This window comes from Scardinius erythrophthalmus (assembly GCF_964197995.2).
Source record: "Scardinius erythrophthalmus genome assembly, chromosome: 6".
Taxonomy (NCBI): Eukaryota; Metazoa; Chordata; class Actinopteri; order Cypriniformes; family Leuciscidae; genus Scardinius; species Scardinius erythrophthalmus.
Window position 1 is genome coordinate 8,082,380 of NC_138226.1, and position 23,823 is coordinate 8,106,202.

The 23,823-nt window shown below is 37.1% G+C and overlaps 1 protein-coding gene across 2 annotated transcripts in view; it reads left to right on the forward strand.

Moving 5' to 3' along the window:
* Nucleotides 1-209: 209 nt before the first annotated feature.
* The window catches only part of cwc22 (CWC22 spliceosome associated protein homolog), a 48,170-nt gene continuing 24,556 nt past the window's right edge, over nucleotides 210-23,823 (forward strand). Inside the window, exons 1-14 of one of the 2 annotated variants that reach the window (XM_081367500.1) lie at nucleotides 210-361; nucleotides 5,379-5,478; nucleotides 10,186-10,364; nucleotides 10,845-10,897; nucleotides 10,985-11,083; nucleotides 11,196-11,456; nucleotides 13,226-13,354; nucleotides 13,787-13,955; nucleotides 14,039-14,092; nucleotides 14,190-14,325; nucleotides 14,410-14,616; nucleotides 16,068-16,130; nucleotides 17,109-17,207; nucleotides 20,771-20,855. In XM_081367500.1, the coding sequence (XP_081223626.1) occupies nucleotides 299-361; nucleotides 5,379-5,478; nucleotides 10,186-10,364; nucleotides 10,845-10,897; nucleotides 10,985-11,083; nucleotides 11,196-11,456; nucleotides 13,226-13,354; nucleotides 13,787-13,955; nucleotides 14,039-14,092; nucleotides 14,190-14,325; nucleotides 14,410-14,616; nucleotides 16,068-16,130; nucleotides 17,109-17,207; nucleotides 20,771-20,855 (1,697 nt within the window). In that variant the 5' untranslated portion in view covers nucleotides 210-298. The remainder of the gene's footprint in view (nucleotides 362-5,378; nucleotides 5,479-10,185; nucleotides 10,365-10,844; nucleotides 10,898-10,984; nucleotides 11,084-11,195; nucleotides 11,457-13,225; nucleotides 13,355-13,786; nucleotides 13,956-14,038; nucleotides 14,093-14,189; nucleotides 14,326-14,409; nucleotides 14,617-16,067; nucleotides 16,131-17,108; nucleotides 17,208-20,770; nucleotides 20,856-23,823) is intronic. The other variant, XM_081367501.1, reaches the window with a different exon arrangement.

Below are 23,823 nucleotides of genomic sequence, written 5' to 3' on the forward strand. Positions count from 1 at the left end.
AAATCAGACATACACCTGTGATTCCTGGAAACAATATATGTAAAAAAAGTAATTAATCTAATTAATCATTACATTTCTGTTACTTTTCCCTGGCCTGGACAAAGCATTAAATTAGCCTCAAGACATTAATATAATAATATCAAGACGTGTTTCCTGAGTTAAGTATTTTTTTCCTATCAGTGATAATCATCCAGCATATGCTCAGTAATGCAGTGTGGCTGTTGACGAAAACGCGTTTTGCTCCCCTTTGGAACCTCGCGGGCATCCGTAGCATCACTTCCGGAAGACGGCGGGAAAGATGGCAGCCGAGGCAAACGAGTCCAAGACGGTGTTGAATATGAGTCCTACATCCAGAAACGAGGTAGGGACATCATCAATCAACCGCGGTAAAACAGTAGTATGTATGTTTGACTGCGAAAGGCCGTTTAAAGTGGGTTAAAGATATGTTTAGCTGGATTTTACGAGGAAGGCCTGCACACATGGAGCAGATGGCGCTGCTTTAGTCTGTGTGAGATCAGTTGTGTGTAACATGGTTATAAACACTCAATAAACACGTATGTTGTTTCATACAGCTACACTCTAGTCATTTATGAGTCCCTTGATTCTCTCTTAGTGAAGTTAGGCTAAGTTCCCTACACTAGTTATTTAAAGAACAAGGCTATAAACCATAACATGTGATCAAGTCACAAAAACATATATTTTTAGACATGTTCTGTGTTTTCTAAAAATTGTTAAGCAACATATAGCCATCTTATTTACTAACTAGGTCTAATTGTTTCATATATAGTAGTGGGAATCCATTTGAAAACAATCAGATTACAATCGTAGACAGTTATGGAAGGGTTTGATGAAATAATTGGTATTTTTAAATGAATGTTCTCATATTGCAGGTTATATTTCATTATGAGAAGATCCATTTATACGTTATCGTATAATTTGTGTATGCTAACGTCCTTATATTTTCCTGGCACTTCTTCATGCAATGTTTTATTTACTTATGAGTTCATGTCGTTTCAAAGCCTTTTGACTTGACAAAACTGTTTGAATGTGAATAAAAACAGACATTGTCCTTATGTGATTAACAAACTAAGTTACCGAATGCCCTTAATTGAATAGCTTGGCACAGACTATGTTAAAGTGTTTTATTGTTTTAATTTCGCTTGTTTGTACACTGTTCTTGTAGGACTCTTAAAAACATCATCAAACTAGGGGTCCACAGTGAGACTATCTAATGTCACATCATGACTATGTTTGTTCCACAGTACTGAAACACTACAGTGCAAAAGTTTAAGGTTAAGATTTTTTAAATGCGTCTCTAATGCTCATTAAGGCTGCATTTATTTGATAAAAAAAACAGAAATAATAAACTGTAATAAATAATATTTTAAACATAATTTATTCTTGTGATGGCAAAGCTAAATTTCCAGCATCATTACTCCAGACATTAGTGTCACATGATCCTTCAGAAATTATTTTAATGTGATAATTTGCTGCTCAAGAAACTTATTATCAGTGTTGAAAACTGCTTATTTTTGTAGAAACTGTGATCGGTTTTTGATATATGGAAAATAAAAAACTGTATTTATTTGAAACAGAAATATTTTGTATGGTTATAGTGTCCTTTCACTTTTGATCAGTTGAATGCATCCTTGCTGAATACAAATATTAATATTTCTTTAAAAATAAATGTAATAAAAAAAGTGGTGTATATATCATTATATAGTTATTTATAATGAAAGAACAATACATGTTAAATATTCATGTGGTAATGTCTAATAATCCAGTGAATTAAGTACTTAAACTGGACCAATGAAAGGTATTCTACATAATATTCAGCAATATTATTGATCTGACTGTACTGACGCTGTTGGATGAGAACTGAACTGAGCTGGACGATGACATAATTTTTGCAGAACTGCTTTTTTTTAACTAATTTAATAATTGATGATCTTTACAACAGAACTGAATCAACACTTATCTGAATAACAGCTGAAATTCATAATTTAAAAAAAAAAAAATATTTTTTTGTATAAAGCGCTATATAAATGAAGGTGACTTTTAGACTCTCTGTAATTGGAGCTAGATGTAAAGATAACGAAAATATTAATTTTACATAAATGATACTAAAATGACTTGAAACATTAAAAGTAATAACATAATGCATTATGCATAATTTAATTGTATTAAATTAAACTTGCTTTACAAACCTTAAAGGTTAGCCTAGTTCACTCAAAAATGAAAATTCTGTCATCAATTAGATTACTCACTCTTATGTCTTTCCAAAATGGATTCAAATGGACTTCTTTTACAATCTCTTTATGAACATGTTGAAGCGTCAGAGTTTTAGGTGAATAGACTTAAATGTAGGGACAGAAACTTCTCTAATTTTATTAAAATTATTGGTTGAAACAATATGAATGTGAGTAATTGATGACAGAATTTGCAATTTTGGGTGAACTAACCCTTTAAGAACAAGTTCTTTGATTTCTTGACTTGTTTAGGATGCATCCAGCTCTGTATTTTTATGTTATTTTGTTTCTTTATTGATCTAACAGGTTAGAGTTTAGCTCTTGCCCCAGTTCAACACACATGAACCAGCTAGTCACAGTCTTCAAGATCTGTAGAAACTTTCAGGCAACTGTTTTGGAGCTAAACTTTTTTTTTTCCAAATAGACGTCACGATTCTTAACAGACAGCCAAACAAAATTACTTAATTTACTAGTTAATTGCTGCAGACAATTTAAAATGTTTTAATTTGAATTATATATATATATAAACCTAAATGATTAGATTCAATGACTTATTACTGAATGAATCAGCATTTTTGAACAAATCTCTTAAATGAATGATTCAATGACAAATACATTTTTTACTGTCACTTGTCACCACCTGCTGGTGTGACGATGTAATCAATAATCAATAATAAAAGTTGCTTTCAAAAGGTGATTTGCTCTATTTTGATCACTTCCATAGAACTTTTATCACAGTACTTCAGTGATAATATGAATATGTAGGACAGTAATAATGATACTGTGTGTGGTTGAAAAGACAACTACACATGACAACTGCTTCCTCTGGGTCAGCAGCAGCGCCAATACAGATTTGAACGTTCCAGTGTGATTTAGTCAAAGGTTTAATAGACATAGCCGAATCATTTAATGATTAATCGTGCAGCTCTTCTGGCCCTCCAGGAGCAGGATTGGACACCCCTGGTTTAAACCATGATCCAGCTATCGATTAGTTCCTGTGATGTTTTTTTTTTTTTTTTATTATTTTTCTTATTTACTCCTGCAATAATATCAAGAAAGCTCTTCATTCATTGGCACTGAAAGAAACTCCAGTCAAGCTTTTTTTGGGGTTTATACAAAGTGCTGATATGGCTCTCAGTCCGCTCTCTCACTTATTATCCTTTTTTTGATGTCGGACAGGCACTGTGTTTCTGAATGATTTATTCCTCGAGCGCTCAGCATTCTCAGTGTATGTGTAACTCTGAAATACCAGCCTACCTGCTGAATGGCAGATCCATGTTTGAAAGACCAGTTTCCCATAAGCTTGCAGAAATCACTCGAGCCGCCCACTGCGTTCGGCCTGGGATTAGGCTCAGTGGGAACAGATAGGATGTCGACTGAGGATGTTGTTTTTTTGTTGTTGTTTTTTATGGAGGAAAGCAAGCTCATGGCTATTCTTTGAGTGTCCCGTATCCGTCTGAGGCCGATGCAGGAACAGCATGAAGAGTTTCGCATTATCAACACCCCCAGAAAACAAATCTGCTTCCTGCCCACAGCCCGTCCTGCTGAAACAGCAAATTGAATTTTGATTGAAACGGTGGCAGTGGCAGCTGTCAGTGGCATATTCAGGGAAATCGAATTGAGAGAGCGATGCTTTACGGCTTCTGGGAGAGAGTCATGCCTTTGCTGCAGATCCAGATGTTAGTTCACTGATAGATCGTCTGATTATTTCTCAGTGCTGCTTGTAATTGAAGTTTACCTCTCTACTGCAAAATGCTGTATAACTGTCAGAAGTGTTTAAATGCTGTCATTTGTTCTTGGTTATTTTGTAAAATAATGCTCGTTTGATATTAACATCTAAGGCTAAGCTATTCTGGTCACAACTCTTAAAGGGATAGTTCATCCAAAAAAGAACATTTTGTCATCATACTCATCATCATGTTGTTGCAAACTGGTATGAATTTCCTTCTTCTGTTAACACAAAAGAAGATATTTTGAAGAACGCTGGGAACCAGAAAACACTGTAGCCCATTAACATCCATTGTATGGACGGAAAAAAAAGGTTCTCAAAATATCTTCTTTTATGTTTCACAGAAGAAAGAAAGTCATAAAGGTTTGGAATGATCTGAAGGTGAGACAATTGTCAGAATTTCCATTTTTGAGTGAACTATCCCTTTAAATACATTTTGTTTTTATAATATAGTATTTTGTAATGAGCACTTAGTAATAAAGCACATGTCCATGCAAGAACTATCAATACAGAGTTAGACTGAAAACAATTCACCACAAAGTGCATAGACATGTAGATAAGACATGCATCATGATAATACAAAAATAACATTATGCATTTATGTTAAATAAAACCATACTGGTCCAATAGATACTACAATTGATTGGCTTGAAGAGTGATCAATATTTTTAAGCTGCAGCTGGGAAAAAATGCAGACCATTCTGAGGAAAAAAATATTTAAAATGAAGTCATTTTTTTCACATTTCTTTTTAGCTTTAATTTATTGTAATTTGAGTTTTTCTAATTTGAGTAACTTAAACTAATTTTTTTCAGTCTGTTGCTAAGGCAACATCTATTGTCTTTGAGGTTTTTTTAATTTATTTAATTTTAGATTTTTTTTTCAGCTCTTTTAAATTCAGTTTATAAAATAAAATTTTTATAACAAATTTAATTTTCCCTTTCCATGATTAATCAAATTTCCACAATACCCCATTTAATAATCAGTAGAATAATAGATAGTAATAATATTAGTGTGCAATAATTATGTAGATATTCATCTTAAATAGAGGTGTAAATTGAGTCAAAAATGTTTTCCCATTAGCTCAAACGACATTCAGAAGTCATCAGTGACCATCAACTCAAAATTCATACTCAAGCGGTCACAGGACACATATGCATGTTAATACAAGATGTGAATAGCAATATTTTTCACTTCTTGTCTGATCACCTGAGACAAATGTACAAGGTATAAGCAGGGCTGTACAATGACACAGATTTTGGTCTTTATTTAGAAATCATTCCTTTGCCATTGTCCTTCTTTGCTAGCACACTGCCACTACTGCACACACACGTACACTTAGACCTACTGTACTTGTACTTTACTGCACCAGTTCTTATTCTATGTCCTCACTTTCTTCCAGCCGCCCAGCCCAAGGGAAATGGAGCAGCAACAGAGAAAGGCCAGCACAAGTTCATCTGAGAATGGAGACAGTGATGGTGATGAACGCAAAAGGGTTGTTGGTGAGCTTGTCCTTTTGATTTTGTTTGGTTCTGTAGGATTCAAGCAATAGTCACATACTAAGTAGCATTACAACAACATTCTTTATAGTGTTTTTTTTTTTACCCAAAAAATTACATTTCTGTTGTGTATTCACCTTCATTGTTCTGTAAAACAAGAACAATATGACCCTATATGACTTTCTTTTTTGTGTGTTTTTGTCCTTACAATGAAAGCCAATGGAGTCCAGAACAACATTACACCCCATTGACTTTCATTATGTGGACAAAAACACACAAAAATATAGTCATATATTGGGTTGGAACAACATAAAAGTGAGTAAATTATGACATAATTCCTTTTGGCTGAACTGTCCCTTTAAATCATAATGCCACTGACCCTATATCCTCTGAATATTATGGTTAAAAATAATCTAAAGTTTAACTCCAGTAGAACAAACCGTACTTCTGATGACCGGAATACTGTTGCCTCAGCACTAAATTGGCACATAAGCCTGCTTGTTACCTCACAGCTGAGACCTACTTCCAACATTCCCTAAGTCAGCACAAGGACAAACACGACGACAAAGTAATGCTTCACTGTAGACGCACCTGTTGTGGGTGAACATGCGGTTTGTGTAGCTAGAGCGTTTCAGTTGATGTGAAAAATGACCTCGAACAAAAGGCTTGTTTATACCAACGACTGTCTTTATCAGATTGAATTGGTCACACTAGACTTACTCATGTATATTTATTGAAAGGGAAGAATTGCCTTTATGTGATTGCCTTTAAGTCTTCCTTGACTGTAAAGAGTATTTTATTAGAATATCCTGCTTTAAATGATATTAGGCAATGTTTTTATTCAGAAAGTACATTAATGGACAGCCTACCCTGTATGATATTAGTTTTTAGTGTCTAAGGAAATAAAAATGCATTGCCAGCCAAAATGTCATAATCGTGAAAGTCTTAGATGCGAGCCTTTCCTTTTTGTGATGGATAAGATTCAGAATTGTAAAGATATTTATGCTTATTGTTATGAATTATATTACATTACATCCTGACATTGGATGTTGGTGTGGAAAACAATGCTTCATGTTTGAACTTTTGAACTTTCAAAATTGTGGGGTCAGTACGGGTTTTTGAATTCATATGCTTACTAAGGCTGCATACAGCCATAAATACAGTAAAAATTATTTGCAATTTATAATAACAGTGTTCTATTTTAGTAATTTAGCCTATTCACCATCATCACTACAGTGTTCAGTGTCACACACTCCTTCAGAAATCATTCTAATATGCTGATTTTCTGCTCAATAATCGAAAACAGTTGTGCTGCTTAATATTTATGTGGAAAATGTCATACATTTTTTTTTTCAGGATTCTTTCATGCATTTATTTAAAAATAATTGACCTAATGTTACAAAAGATTTGTCACTTTTGATAAATTTAATGCATCCTTCCTGAATACAAGTATTCATTTATTTAATAAAATCTTACTGACTCCAAACTTTTGAACGGTAGTGTATGTGTTAATATTATGCTACTATATGCCTCGGGTGTCTCTAAAAGCACTCTTCTACGACATTGTCAAATCAATAATCAGTGTTTTCCCATAGAGGTCTCTTTATCTCAGGGCTCATCTGCATCCGGCCTCAAAGTAGCGCTGCAGACGCGTGTAACCTCGCTGCTCCTGCCTCTTTATCTGATCTATTGCTCCCTAGTCTCTGGAGCTCATCACTAACAGTCTCACTTCACTAGCTCTCATAGTCCGTGTTATCATCCATAAAATGCTTTCAATCATCCCTTCTGCTGAGCTGTTGCACATCCAAAATCTGCCCGAGCGAAAGCAACACAAGCGTCCTCCAGCCTCCTGAAACCTGCACAAGGATACTTTCCCAAGTCTGATTTTTATAATTTGTCCTAAAAAAAACCTAGGGGCACGTCACCTATTAGGAAGCTGTGTTATTCAGTGGTCAATATGTATAAGGCCAGCACATTTCACATTTGGAAATGCAATTTAGTGTGTTCTTTTATCCAACGTAATATTGAAAAACAAAACCCGCAAGAATGTCACGTCTGACTTGTCTCTCCAATAGGAAAAGCAGTTGTCTAGGAGACCACAGGGTCGCAGCATCTCTCACTTCAACTGTACTTGTACAGCGTGTTGTCAGCGCAGTAAAGGCATTTTTTTACAAAATATTTCTATTTTAAACTTTCTATTCATCAGATTTCGGAAAAGAATTTATCACAGTTTCCACAAAAATATTAAGCATCACAACTGTTATCAACTTAAATAGTAATATAAAAACGTTTCTTGAGCACTAGATCGTCATATTAGGATGATTTCTGAAGGATCATGTGACACTTAAGACTAGAGTACAGATGCTGAAAGTGTAGCTTTGCCATCACAGGAATAGATAACATTTGAAAATATATTAAATTTACGGCTGTATATTACAGTTTTTAATCGTGATTAATAGCACCATTTTTGTGCTCGACATTAAGAGCGAAGCTGCCGCAGAGATTGAGCTCCATATTGGGAAATGTTACCAGCTGTCTGGGAGCCATTTCACACTGCGACTGCAGCAATTACGCATTTCAAGATCATTTAACAATATTCTTCCCATCATTCATTTTTAAACCTCTGTACTGTTGTGTGCGTGTTGTGATAAGTCATTATCGTAAATGCCTTCGAAAGAAGAGTGAAAACTGCATTGATAAAAGCTTCACTGTTTTTGTTCTCTTTCTTTGGTGCCTGTGTCTGAACTGACAAAAGGATCTGCAGGAAAACAGCAGGTGTTGAGTCACAGGCCCAGTCGTGAGCTCGGCAGAATGATCTGCTCTTTATGATTATTTCATGGGCTTTTATGCTCCCCGGCACTGATTCAGTGCTCAGTTATTGGATTCTGTTGGTTTGAATGTCACTTCAGATTTGGGAGAATCATCGACTGAATCATTCTTAAATAGAAATGTAAATCAGTCTTTGACTCCAAGCATGGAGTGCGTTTCCCGAACACCGCCATAACTCGCTGCTTAACCACAAAGGTATGATGCATCATTGGAGAAACTGGAGCTTATGGTAGTTTATTATTTGCTCGAGCATGATCGATTTGAGTCCTCATGCCATACTGTAGGATATGAGAGCAGATCGGACAGAGATGATTCGTTCGAACAGAACGATCTAGGACCATAAATGAAGTGGGCGCCATCCAGTCGAAGCTACAAACCTTGTGAAGTGATAATCCCAACTAGAGAAACCCCCAGCTAAGTACTTTATGGCCATGCAAGCATCAAAGAGATGAGCCTTGCAAAAGGAAGAATGTTGCCAATGTTAGTTATTTTGTAAAAGATGGGTTGGTTCGGAGATGGCACAGTTTGAGCCCCACAAAGATAATGCCAGAGTTTTTTTTCTATCCCCAAGACAAAAGATCCAAAACAGACCTTTTTCTTCTTAAAGACCTTTGAATGAACTCCTTGATTAAACATGATTAAATTCCACAGGAAAAACAAAATAGATGTTTGGTTTTTTTACATATAAAATGCATCACATCATTCAAAACAATGCTAGACGGACTTATAATCAAACATCATTCGACTGCATAATTCTATATCGTGTACAACTTATATATGTGAATATGATGCTTAGATCACACATAATTCACGCAATTATTATAACTTTTGAATGGCTGATTGAAAGTGTGCCTTGTTTGGTACCAGTGGGTGTCTCTGTTCATAACTCTGAAGATGACTTGAATGAAATCTGTGTAAAATGTATTGTATTCTTATAATAGGAATCATGTCTAAACTGTACTCTCTGCTTAGAGCAGGAAGTTAAGAGACCACAGATAACATGTCATTTATGGTGAGAGGAGGAGGAGAAACAGCAATCTCTGAACTAAATACCGAGTCTAATTGGTCAGACCTCTTCTGAATCTTAAGACACGAACAAAGCTTTAGATGAGTAGACAAAGACCGCAGAGCAAGATCAGAGAAAATGGGTTAACAGCTTCATTCAAGCCATCTCAACTACTCTTGTCTCACTTTTCTTTCTTTTACTTAGTTTTATTTTTTTCCATTGAGTCCTGTGTCTAAGTTAAGTTTTCGCAAAGTTTAGCAACAACCTTTTAACGCCTTAAAAGCTTCAGCCACGAGAAAGACTCCGTATCCCATTTATCCGCCAACACGCCAACGTGATTGGCCCCCAAGACCTCAATCCAGACACAGCGAGATAGTTACGGGCCGTTTAAGTAAAAGTAGTGATTCTTTCAAATGCCCTATAAATTAATGAATAATTTTCTTTGAGCTAAATTGACCTGTTTCCCTTACAATACTAACAAGAAACTATGCTTTAAACCACAGGTCTAGAGGTGTAGTTCCAACCACACAACTTTGCGATTCTGTTTGTGAATGTTCATTGGCGCTATATTCTTGGGAAACACTGAATTGTTGAACTATGCTGGTAAAGACAGAACTTTCATGGCTAATTACGCTTTTGGGAAATGCACCCCTGGGTGGTTTGATGGCATGCGTACCATGCAACAGTAACGGAATACTTGATTTAGAGGACTGTCAGTACTAGTTAAGTATGGCCAAGAATTGAGGTGTTCTCCTCTGACATTCTTTTTAAAAGAAGTTTGGCCCATCTTTATCTTTGTTCATTCATCACTGTGGTTTAATTGGAAGGGTGGCAGCGGTCTGAAAACCTGCTCTTCATGTTGTGTAACCCTGAAGCAGGTAGACACGAGGGTAGCTCTGGTTCAGCTCAACCTGAGGGCTCTGGCATCAGAGATGGGAGTCCACGAGCAGGCAGTCCTGTGGCGAGGGCCAGCGGTTCAGACAGCGACAGCAGTGAAGACGACAGTGATGATGGTGTATGGCACAAAATAAGGAGTAGTGTTACGCATATAAAGGTGAGTTACAGTCATACAGCATTTTCCTAATGTTAAAGGGATAGTTCACCCAAAAATGAAAATTAGCCCATGATTTACTCACCCTCAAGCCATCCTAGGTGTATATGACACTCTTCTTTCAGACGTATAACAATCGGAATTATGCATCCATGCATGATAAAAGTGCTCCACACGACTCTGGGGGTGGGCTTAATAAAGGCCTTCTGAAGTGAAGCGATGTGTTAGTGTAAGAAAAATATCCATATTTAAAACTTTGACTAAAATATCTAGCTTCTGGCACACGGCCTACGCAGGCCTTTACTGTGCCATACATCAATGACAAGCTTTTATAATCGCAGCCTTTGCAATTTCAAAATTGCGATAAGCCAAAACGGTCTAAGTGCGATTATATGGAAATTGCGATCCATCGTGCAGCCCTAGTTTATATGTACCTTAAACAGTGCTATCCAATAAAAATGTCTATGTGTTTTTTTGTTTCAGCGTGCCTCTGACGATGAGAGCAAAAACAGACAAAGAAGCTCCTCACCTGAGAGGTAAAACTTGTGTTATTTTTGATTTAGGAAAAAACTATGTAGAATTCAGACCTTTCTTAAAAACTTTGCTGTTTTTCTCTATTTCAGGGATGAAAAGAGGTCACAGTCAAGATCCCGCTCTAGATCTCGCTCCAGATCTCGCTCCAGATCTCGCTCTCCTCAAGAACGTTACGGAAGGGGTCGTAGGTGAGGGGTCCGGGTGATTATATTCTTGACAAATTTGCTGTTGTCTTTTTCATCCAAATGTAAAAAATTGCACCTTTCAGTTATGACATTTTCTCCACTATCCTCGCATCAGATCCAGGGAGCGTGAGCGTGATCGAGAACGCTATGGTGATCGGGATCGTTACGAGCGGCGCTCCAGCAGAGAGAGGGATTGGGAACACAGGAGGAGGGGAAGGTCAGCCTCCCCAGACAAAAATGATCAACCTCCCACAGAGCAGCCTCCGGTGAAGAAGAGGAAGGAAGCACTGGACCCCATCCTGACCCGCACCGGTGGGGCCTACATCCCACCGGCCAAACTGCGTATGATGCAGGCTCAGATCACTGACAAGAGCAGGTTGGTTTCACTTTTTGTAGATTTAAATGAAATTATTTATTTCAAACTGTCCATCGCAATGAATCAATTAAAAACTCTAAAGGGAATGGAAATGATTTTGAATCAGCGCATAATGTTTCCTATTAAAATATCAAAAGTTTGGGGTCAGTAAGATTTTTTTTTAAATAAATGAATACTTTTATTCAGCAAGAATGCATTCATTTGATCAAAAGTGACAGTAAAGACATTTATAATGTTGCAAAAGATTTGTATTTCAAATAAATGCTGTTCTTTTGAACTTACCCTACGGCGAACCCTGACGTGCACCTCTCCAAAAATGTAACAACGCGTCAATTCTACGCGGACACAAGCGCGGTGATTGGTCTGCCAGAACCCCTCCCTCGGGGTTTCACATGCTCCCTAGGTGCGCGTCAACGCGGACCACGACACAGAAGTATAAATTAAAACCAACACGTTGCCTACGGCGTATAGGCTCCGGCGTAGGTCCGACGCAGAAATATAATGAGGCCTTCACTTTCCGCTAGCTATCTGTCCCCTGAACACACTGTAAAAAAGCGTAGACATCCTCTGTCTCTGTAGACAGCCCAGGCTCCACAAACGGCAACAAAAACAAACTGGCCCAGCCTGGACCACGAAACATAAACAGTGTTCCAGCCAATAACTGACAAGAATGATTTGGGGGTGGGGGTTGGGGGGTTAGTGCACGTGTACATGAAGGGGGGTGTGGGGAGTGGAGGAAAGAGAAGCATGAAGAGAGAAGTTAGCTAGAGGAGAGATGTCCTAGACAACGACTAACGTTAGAATTATGTTTCTTGAATTTTGATATGGCCAACACACGGCCAAAGAGATGATGTTCAGATGAACAAATAGCAAAGAAAAGGGAAAAGAAGGAACACATGGAAGGAAGAGGGAGGGGACGGGATGAGGAGGAGGGAGGGTCGAGCTAGCCTCCGCTTAGAGCACCTTTAAAACATTTGGATGTATTTTTTATTTAATTGGCTTCAAATGCCTAATAATGATCCGCTCTTTAAGCCATTTTTAGAGCAGATAAATTACTAAAGTATTTATTGAATACTGTCAAAAGGCTGAAAAATATAGAAATATAATTTTTAGGTTTATTGCCCAGCTCTAATGAGGAGCGATCATCGGGTAAGATAGGTGGTCTATGTTGGTCCATCTTGAACTATATTGATTTTGGAGTCTTTTCAGACATTGTGATAAGAATAGATTGTGATTTATTGATGGTGGGAAACGCATCCACATGAATTCAATGAAGGGGTCGATTAAATTTCCTCATGCTGGGGAATAGAGGTCACCAGCCAGGAAATAAAGAGGTGTCCCTTAGGGATGTGGGATATCTATAGCAGGAGTGGAGTGTGCTTGAGGCAAGACACTGAAAGACAGGTGATCAAGACAATACATCAGAGATCAGTCTCAAGAGCAGCTAAGGGCAGGAAATTATGGGGGGGAGGGGGAGTAGCTGTTCTCCAAGAACCCGAGTACGACTCGCCATCAGCGTTTTCCATGCATGCTGTTTCGTGCTGAAGTACAGACTGGAGAGCAGACAGCGTTGAGGGTTTTGTCCTGCTATTACAGTTGTGCAAACTGTGACCTTTAAAATGGTCTATTATGGTGCACTAAAGACAAGTATTAGAAATTCAAGATCACCTGCTGTTTTAACAGGCTGAACGTGTCTCCTTCAAGAGATACAGCATCATGGGATCAGTGTAGTTGGTTTTTCATCCATTCTTTTCTTTTTAATTTCACAGTTTGGAGTATCAGAGGATGAGCTGGGAAGCCCTGAAGAAATCCATCAATGGTCTGATCAACAAAGTGAACGTTTCCAACATTGCCAACATTATTCAAGAGCTGCTGCAGGAGAATATTGTGAGGGGCAGGTAATGACTACTGATTTTGTGCTTTACTGATTTATGGCTTTGTTCCTAGTGTGCTGTCTCTACATAGGCAGCGTTTAAAGACGTCATAGGCACAATCCCAGCTTAAAGTCTGTTTCAGAAAGTGGGCAGCATTATGCTACCTCCTAAGATATCTTCATTTGGCCAAATGATCAATTCCAAAATGCATGTGACAAGTGCAGTGGACAAAACTGAGCTTTTATGCACCTGTAATCTTTTAGCCCTGATGAAGGCCTGTGCGTCGAAACGCGTTGGCGAAATAAAGAGTTGTATCTTTTCAGCTCCATTTTCTGACTATTTTGATAGTGTTGCTGGTAGATTCCCGAAGCTTCTTTCGCTTTTCTTCCACACACCTTGCTGATCTTGTGAAGTTGCACCAGAACAAATACAAAACACTGGTGTGTCTCTCTCCAGGGGTCTTCTGGCCAGGTCTACACTTCAGGCCCAGGCTGCCTCTCCCATCTTCACCCATGTGTACTCTGCTGTGGTGGCCATCATCAACTCAAAGTTTCCTCAGATCGGAGAACTTATCCTCAAGAGACTTATCCTCAATTTCCGAAAAGGTTACAGGAGGAATGATAAAGTAAGCATTTAGGAAGCTGGCTGTGGGTTTCTAAAAAGAGCAGTGATTTAAATAATGTTCTAATTCTTCTTGTATCTTTTCAGCAACAATGTCTCACAGCGTCCAAGTTCGTTGCTCATCTCATCAACCAGAATGTGGTATGTTCTTCTGGATCTTTAACAGATTTTTGTTTAGACTGTAGAGTAGGGGTGTTTAAATGTTCTGTATTATTGTAATTTTTTTTTTGTTCCTAAGGCCCATGAAGTCCTGTGTCTGGAGATGTTAACCCTGCTGTTGGAAAGACCCACTGATGACAGTGTGGAGGTTGCCATCAGCTTTCTAAAAGAGTGTGGTCTCAAGTTGACAGAGGTCTCTCCCCGAGGCATCAATGGTACATTCTCAAATATTTTTATTAGTTATCAGTATTTAATGGATTTTATCTCACGTTATATCTACACTGTCATTTTTTTTCCAGCCATCTTTGAACGTCTGAGGAACATCTTGCATGAGTCAGAGATAGATAAGCGTGTACAGTACATGATTGAGGTGATGTTTGCCATCAGGAAGGATGGGTTTAAGGACCACCCCATCGTCCCAGAAGGGCTTGACCTAGTGGAGGAGGAGGACCAGTTCACGCACATGCTTCCTCTGGAGGACGAATACAACACAGAGGACATCTTAAGTAAGACCAGCCGCACTTATTCATGCCATTTCAGAGTGTTTAAACCTTTTCCATTTCTTCATATAAGGAGTTGGAATGAATAGAGATGACTGATTTGAGATTTCAGTTAAAACTGGTTTAAGATGTTTATTTACAACTGATTTTATATTTGGGTATTTTTAGCAGTCTTTTTTTGCTAAATATAACTTTATAAATATTGTTTTTGAGATTTCAATAAAGTACTTATTTAAAATTCTGTAAACTGTCATTTTGACCGTTTCAGCAACCACTGATTTGAAATTCCAGTAAACTACTGATTGAATTGGATTTCAATAAGTACTGATTTTAGTTTTTTTTAAGGAATTTGAATTTAGTTACTGCTGTTCAAAAGTTTGGTGTTGGTAAGATTTTAGATAAGTCTCTTATGTTCACCAAGGGAGCATTTATTTAGTCAAAAATACAGTTAAAACAGTATTATTGTGAAATATTATTAATATGTAGTGTAATTTTATTTAAAGTGTAACTTCCCTTCAGCATCATTACTTCAGTGTACAGTGTCACATGATCCTTCAGAAATCATTCTAATATGCTGATTTGCTTCTCAAGAAACATTTATTATTATTAATGCTGAAAACAATTGTGCTACTTAATATTTTTGTGGAAACCCTGAAACGTTTTTTCATGATTCTTTGATGAATAGAAATTTCAAAAGAACAGCATTTATTTGAAATGGAAATAACATTATAAATGTCTTTACTGTCACTCTTGATCAATTCAATGCATCCCCTCTAAATAAAATCATTCATTTATTATTGCTTTAAAAAAGTTACTACTGACCCCAAACTTTTGAACTATAGTGTAGTTTTAATTCTTAACAGTGTCAGTCGTGATTAAACGCATGCTTCAAGTTTTTTATTTTATTGTTTTTCTTATTATTTATTTCCACCTGTTCTTGCTTTCATCATTGCTACTGAATGTGTTGAGTGAGTAAGTTTCACTACCTCACTCACCTAACCTGCCAGGCCTAAATTTCTCATGTTTAGCAGCTAATTACCTTGATATGATCATTATGGATGACTTCCTTCTCTCTAAAGCCACCCACGATGGAATGCATGCTCTCAAACCAGAGGCTGCAGTTCCTGTTCTGTCTGTGTGTAATTGAGGGTTTTGCTCTCTCACTTCTATATATTTAGCCTCTGTCTGTACTCTGTACTGATGTTTACGGATAAGCATCTTTTCTGAGGCTTCTGAGACAAAGTGCACTAATTGAAAATCCATACTAGCAGGCCTTCGGGGAGCATGAACAGCCATTATCACATTAAGCTCTTTTTATGTAATGCGACTAATACACAGCAAATTTTTCTTTATGGGTAATTGCCTCTGATTACATCTCATTGGCACTGACTTAATTGCTGCGAAACGTGTAATTGCAAACAAATGTCTGCTTTACATCAACAATATTCCTTTTGCAGATGTCTTCAAGTTGGATCCCAACTTCCTGGAGAATGAGGAGAAGTACAAAGCAATTAAACGGGGTGAGTTAATGACTCGTTAGCTATACGCATATTCCATTCTTCTCATTACCGCCTATTAAAAGAGATGCCCTCTGATGCACCGTCTCTGCTAGCGCATTTGAATTTTAATAGTGTACTAATTGTACAAAGGACAGGAGACAGCCATATGGTACAGGAAGCTGAAATGTTGTCCCTTGATTGCAACTATTGTAGATACTTGTTCTCTGATGCGAAGATGATTACTCCGTTTACCAATGGAATCCTTCAGCAGTGAAGGAAGTGTCAGTACATAGTTATGACCTAAGATGCCAACAGGGGACCTAGGCAAAGACCAGAGTGTGTTTGTTACGCTTGTCACTTTTTCCTAAAGTCAAATTCAAACGAATGATGAAATTTTAACTGATAGAGACTTAGACAGCACTGGAGTTCTCTACAGTAATGCAACTTGTCTGGCTCTGTATTAAAGACAAATAAACGATCGGCATGATGTCTGGTGTACTTTACAGCTTATTCTGGCCCAGAACCATTCAGTTAGTTTGGAAGACCAAGGTTATTTTTGTTAGATAAAAACAAAGTAGTTAGCAAAAACAAACTATACTGAGGTATAAATGTGCAGTCAGTTTGAATGAAACCTAAACAGAAATGCAGTTTTTTTTTTTTTGTGGTTTCAATGCCTGATGATCTTATGTAATTCATATCCATAGTGAATGAATGGAAACTAAATACAAATGTATATATAATTTTTTTTTTCCAAAATTACCAATGAAATTAAAGCTATTTATGCACCATTAAAATTAAAACACAATTGAAATTGTAAACCTAAATACAAAGTGAAACTAGTAACCCTGCGTCTGACCAACATATGAAGTTACCAACCACAGTTTGTAGTGTTTTTGTGTGTTTAATAATTAAAAACATTTAAATTATTTTAAAGATTATACTTTTTTTTATTTTTTTTTATTAAAAATGTAATTAATCTGTCTTGTTTTCATACCTCAGAAATTCTTGACGAAGGAAGCAGCGATTCTGGCGATGACGCTGGCGGCAGTGGAGATGAAGACGATGAGGAGGAAGATGAAGAGGAGGCAGCTGGAGAAGGTATTCATTTTAAATATTCATGCTTTACTATATACTTTGAGAAAAATGGGCACAACTTTATTAATATTCAGTGTTACTATATGACACTGAATACTATATGTGGTAGTGGTGCTATCCTCTCATTGGTCTGAGTTCTAATGCGAGTGTGGGTGTTTGGGGACAATGCTTTGCATTAGTTCCCCTAGATAATCCTGCTTATGTGGTCCCTTGGGTCCTTGTGTTGAGGAAAACTGCATAAAACACTATGGCCATCAGGAGACTGCCTGTTCCAGAGTGTAGCACATTGTTTCAGGCATTAAAGGGATCTTTTTTTTTTTTTCTCCCTAAGGTCCACTAACAATGTTTCTTGCACTTAAAACAGTCATAATTTAGTTTTAGGCCAGAAACATGCTCTACGGAAGAATGCAGTTGCGTGGGCAATCCAATGTCCTGTTAAACATTTACATTATTGTGCCAGTAACAAACCTTAGTACGCAAGTGGCTGATGGTAACTTTTAGATGCTATAAACATGTAAAGTCACAATTTTTTATATTTATTTGTCATTATTTGTATTAATTTTTATATTATATAAAAATTAATAGTATTATTTGTTTTAATTTTCATTAATAGAAACTAATTTAATTTTCATTAACAAAAACAGTTAGAACTCTAGTTTTATTAAGGGTGCTTTCACACTTGGTTCGATTGCCTGTTCCGAACCCGAGTTCGATTGCTCCCCCCTCCCCCTGCCCCCGATGGACTGTGTTCACATTAGGGGTGGGCGATATGGCAAAAATATCATATTACGATTTTTTTCAGGAAAATCACGATTAACGATTTTATCACGATTCTTTTTATGTTGGTTTTACTATTTTGTGACTTAGCATTACAGCCAATCTAATGTCCATATTCTAAAAACAAAACCTTAGGTAACAAAATAAAAAATAAATTAAAAAAAATGGCAGACAGGGGCAAAGATAAAAATATTTGTCATTATTTTCTTTGTTATTAAATATTAAGATCACAGATACACATTACACATACACAACTTAATATACAAATTAAATAGGCTAAACAGTGCTTTATATTTTCAGCTACAGTAGGTGTATTTAACAGCAGCATTGAAGAAAGTAATTAAATGAACAAATATGAAAGTAAAACAAAACAGACTTCACTGTATAAATTAAACATTGATACTTATTAAAGCTACTATTAAAGTTATCAGTCAAGAGCAATGAGTGATTTTCTCTTTGCATTTTGTTGTTTTATTAACATTAAAGGATATCCCTTTAAGGACAAGCGGCAGCGTGTTTACTATTGCTACTGTCTCTTTAAGAGTTGCGCGCGACGCGTCTAATATACACGCATTAGACAAGCAGATTTTCTCTCAATTTTCTCAAGTTTGCTTTCACTTTAGACATAAACGACTTTATGTAAACCTTGTGTGTATTTGACAGTATAAGCACAATAAGACTCGAAAGATAACTTAGTCCAGTATCCAGGCGCTGGTAGACAGGCTTTTAGTGCGTGAGCTTCACATACGCGCTGAGGAACACACATGTTAGAGCAGCGCATCAGCACGCGAATTAAATGTTTAACCGACAAGGCATTAAAGCACATGCAAATTATGAACTTTTGTGAACTGCAGTGTCCCGTTCCGCTGCGTTAACATTTTATGTGAATATACGTCGCGTTGTTCAGTATGTTGGGACAGAGGCGCCAGAACAGATATAGGCTAATGCACGATTTTACGATATTTCTTCAAAAGCAGATCGTGAAGACATTTTAATCGCCCACGATCAAAAATCGTCATATCGCACACCCCTAGTTCACATTATATTATTTGTATCCGAACCGCAGTACGCTTGCGTCATCAGGCTGCAGCTGGCGCGTACTCGTGTTGCGTGGTAACCGCTATGAAAAGGCGTCAAAATGGACAGAATAGCTCGTTTCACATTTGTTCTTTTTTTGAACCTTTGGCTTTGTTTTCAAAGAAAAGATACAGAAACACACTTGCGTCTGTCTGCCGCAAAAGTATTAAAACCGTTCCAAAGACAGTCTGCCCGCCCGCCAAAGACAATTTTTGTGGAGTGCGTCAATCCCGCTTTTCGTCAAAGTAAGTGTATATAGACCCTTTTACAATTGTTAAACACTCACGCACGCAGGCACGCACCACATTATATGTCATCAATAGCGGTTCACTTCCGCGATTTGGTACGATTGCGTTCATATCAGCAGCGAACCGTACCCGAGTTCACACAAACCGTACCCCAGACCACCTTTTTAAGCGGACTCGAGTTCGGTTCGCGGGTGCGCACCCGAGTATGGAAAACAGCGTTCACATCATCCAAACGAACCGAACTCTGACGTCATTCGAACCCGGGTGCGCACCAAAAGTGCTAGTGTGAAAGCGCCCTAAAATGAACAACATTCTTCATATGGTAGGCCTATCTAGAATTGCTTTATGGTATTTAGTTTGTCAACACATTTAGTATAGATACAAAAGCACAAAACTATCTTATAACAAAAGTTTCTGTTGCCATATATTTCATTAGCCTACTCCCTTAATATTTAATACATGTCTACATAATAATATAATAAAATGTTATATGATTATCCCACATTTCTGCCACTATACCGTGTTTACTGTTAGTGTTACTACAGTAAATCCATAAATGTTTGTGATTTGTGGACTGTTTTCCAGTGTTGTTCAGAATGTCAGCACTGGTTTCATCTGGCTTTAAACTAGTTTAAATCACCAAGACATTTGTGTTTGTATCAGAGACCTCTGCACACTCGAATGCTCCTCATTGGATCTCACTGCGCTGTTTACTGGTCGCGTGATCGAGATGGTCAGAGAGAAAAGGCATTTGTTCTGAGCTCATGCTGCACTATATTTTAGGCAGAGCTAATAAATGGTGTGGCACATTTAATGTTTCTCATAAACAACAGAAATGGCAGCACTTATCAGTTATCAAATGTTGATTCACTCACAGTTTACTGTGTCACCTTGCCTAAAATCTAGTGCTGTCACCTTTTGTTGACTGTGAAACTGCATGATTTGCCACATATAATTTATTGTGATAGACAAGCTGCGGGCCATTTGAAATTTATAATAATTGGATTTTTTTTTAATTAAAGTGCAATATTTATTACTTTGAGATGTGTAGTATTTCAGTTTAAATTGACTATGTTGGTAAATTTAAATTTGGTTCAAATTTATATTCCCCCCCCCAAAAAAAGAAAATGACAGAACACCATCGAGCACCACTCTTGTTTTTAGATGAATGTGTCACTTCTGTAGGATGTCTCGTTGATTATAATTTAAGGGCTCAAGTACTCCCTGTCATTGAGGGCAGACAGTGTAAGCTCTCTGCTGTTCTTTAGTTTTGTTCTTGTGATCAGATGAGCTTAGCTCTCTTAATTGCTTCTTCAAAAAAGGCTTTGAGCCTGTGAATTAAAATCACTCTGCAAAGAACAAGTACTATTGACCTCTGGAGGGAGACATATCATATGACAAAATCTTCAGCCAGACTGTTTTATCTTTTTGGCACTCTTTCCTGTTTTTCTTCTCTTTATTTAGAACAAGAAAAAGTCACCATTTTCGACCAGACAGAGGTGAACTTGGTCGCGTTCCGTCGAACGATTTACCTCGCCATCCAGTCAAGGTGAGTGTGTATGGTGCGTCATGTGATCCAGTGATACTCTGTCGTGTCTTCCTAGCTTCCGTCAGCAGAATGGGAGCAGCTCTAAAAGCCACCAGAAATAGTATGTGCAAAGGCTTGTTTTGGCTGGAACTGAAAAACAGCCTACATTTGAGATCCCATGTGCAAGAGATGAGGCTGTTTTTTCTTGTTTTTTGAGACCAAAGCCCCTGAGGGCCCCAGCATGCAGATTAAATTAATAACGTTTCAGATTAGTTGTTTTTAATTGAATTTTGCCGGCACAGAGCAGCAGAAGTGCCATCACAGATCAGAAATTGCTGTGGTGAAAGACCTCAAAATTAGATATCCTTTGATATCAAGAGTGTTTGAATATTGTTTAAACAACAATTCAGGGGCTGATTGACTGTAAGAGGAAGGCAGCATGAGTCTATTTCCCTTGGCATCACAGGACCGTTTCACAGTATGATTGTCCTCATGGGCATGGAGCTAAAGTTTATTTAATATTTAATATATATCTTGATATTGAAATTTGGGTTGGTGATGCATAACATGTCCATGAGCTCTTTTTTATCATCAAAAATCAGTTTTTAATATGAATTTAAGGTATTTAGACATTTCTTTTGAATGTATAAGGACAAGTGTGTTTTAGTTTCTGTTCACATTTTTGCCCTGTTATGTTATGTTCATGCCTATATTTTTATAAGCGCAAATATTCCATGTAGTCTCTCAATTAATTGTTTTAATGATTATTAAAGAATTGGCCAAATCTTGTTTAACATAGTTATTGCACAACTGTTTATATACATAAAGTATAAATGTAGCAATTAGGGCTGTCAATCGATTAAAAATTTTAATCGCGATTAATTGCATGATTGTCATGAGTTAACTCGCGATTAATCGCATTTAATCGCACATTTTTTATTTGTTCTAAATACACCTTAAATTAATACTTTTCAAGTTTGTAATACTCTAATCAACGTGGGCATGAATAAATATAGATGCTTTATGCAAATGTATGTTTATTATTGAAACCATAGTCAATATAGCATGAAGACAGACATGTTTCAAAGGTCATAGATGTTTTTGTTAGAAAGAACAAAGAAATACCAGGTTCCCATTATTTCTCTTTCTTTGCACTGAGCAATTTACTAACACAAAAATGTTTAGATTTTTGCATGACAGGGCAGCTCTTCTGAAAATGCTAAATGTACATTTAGCATTTATTATTACATTGTAGTTTGTCTCTCTCTGTGCCCATTTTGATGAAGCTAAATTCTCAATAAATTCTCAATAAAACGTATATTTTACTGTTTCTGTTGTCAAACAACGGAATGAATTTGAAATGGTGACTGAAACGCGACCAAATAAACATAACCAGCTCTCCCTTCCAAGACGTTAATCTGCACAAAAATTCTGATAATCGAGCCGTCGTCTGGTGAAATCAAATACACATAAGCTAAAGCTCTGATTTCGGCTATATTTGTAAAATTAGAGAAGCAACATAATATCTGTGTTTAACTGAATTAAAGCGCTGCTCCTCCGCGTGAGACGCAGAGAGAGAGAGAGAGAGAGAGAGAGAGAGAGAGAGGCGCGCGCGTGTGCTGAGAGAGCAGTAGCCTACCGGCGGTACCGGTATATTCTTAGAAACTAAATAAGGTTTGGGCGCTTTGTTGAAGGGAAAAAAATCGCTAAAGGGGTCTGCAATGTCGCTAAGTTGCCAACACTGTGTATCTCCATTTCTCCAACTAGGGGTTGGGTCACGGGTCAAACAGAAAATACGCGCTGCGTTAATCGTGCGTTAAAAAAATTAGTGCCGTTAATATGATTTTGCGTTAACGCGTTATTAACGCGCTAACTTTGACAGCCCTAGTAGCAATATTAGTGTTGTCAAAAATATTGATATTTCGATGCATCAATATTGAAATATCTGAAACGGTTCCAATACTTCTTTTCTGCAGTATTGATACACCTGATACCAGCTTCATGTTCTCACTCCCTCTTCTCTCCGATAACGAATTGACACACACCCCTGCCTCCAGTCACTCACTTGTCTCGTTCGCTCTGTTTGAGTAGCGCTTATATTACACATCATTTTACTCATTCCCGCTGGTTTCATGTTCTGATCACAACCGCGTGCACCACTGATCTATATGTGGCGCTCTCATAAAGCCGCCTTTCAAACAGCTTGCAAGAACCAAATTGATTTCTTTTTCATGGCTTATTGCACTCAAAAACATACAAAATGTCAACTCTTGGCGAGTTTTCAAGTAAACACAGTCAGTTTTAGAACGTAAATAGTTGGGAGAAAATGCATGTTGTGTAACAGTATATTGAATCCGTGCATAAGCTCTTAAAGTCACAGCAGCTCAGGTTTCTCATTCCTAAATGAAAACGATTCGGCTATATCTATTAACCCTTTGACTAAATCACACTGGAACATTCAGATCTGCGTTCACGCTGCCGCTGATCCAGAGAAATCAGTTCATAAATGTTCATATCACAGAAGAACTGGGAGAAAAGTTTATAATTCTGATATAAACACTGATGTCTACGTTAGCAATCAAAATAGAGCAAATCCTTTTGAAAGTGACTTGGCAATTACATCATGTGACTTATATAGTTATATAGAAAATATAGTTGTCATTAAATCGTTCGTTCAAGAGATTCGTTCAAAAACCCTGATTCATCCAGTAATGAAACAAGTAAAGTATTTATGAGTGAGTCATTGAATCATTTATTCAAATTGATAAAAAAAAGTAATTTAGATTAATTAAAATAGACTGCAGCAATTAACATTTTGTCAGAACCTCTTGTAAATTACATGTTAAAATATTTTGTTTAGACTGTTGACTGTTCAGAATCGTGGGAGAATCGTGATCTCTATTTGAAACAAAAATTGTGATTAGCAATTTATCCAGAATTGTGCAGCTCTACTATATTCTATTGTATTTATTTGTGTTATTGTTTGGAA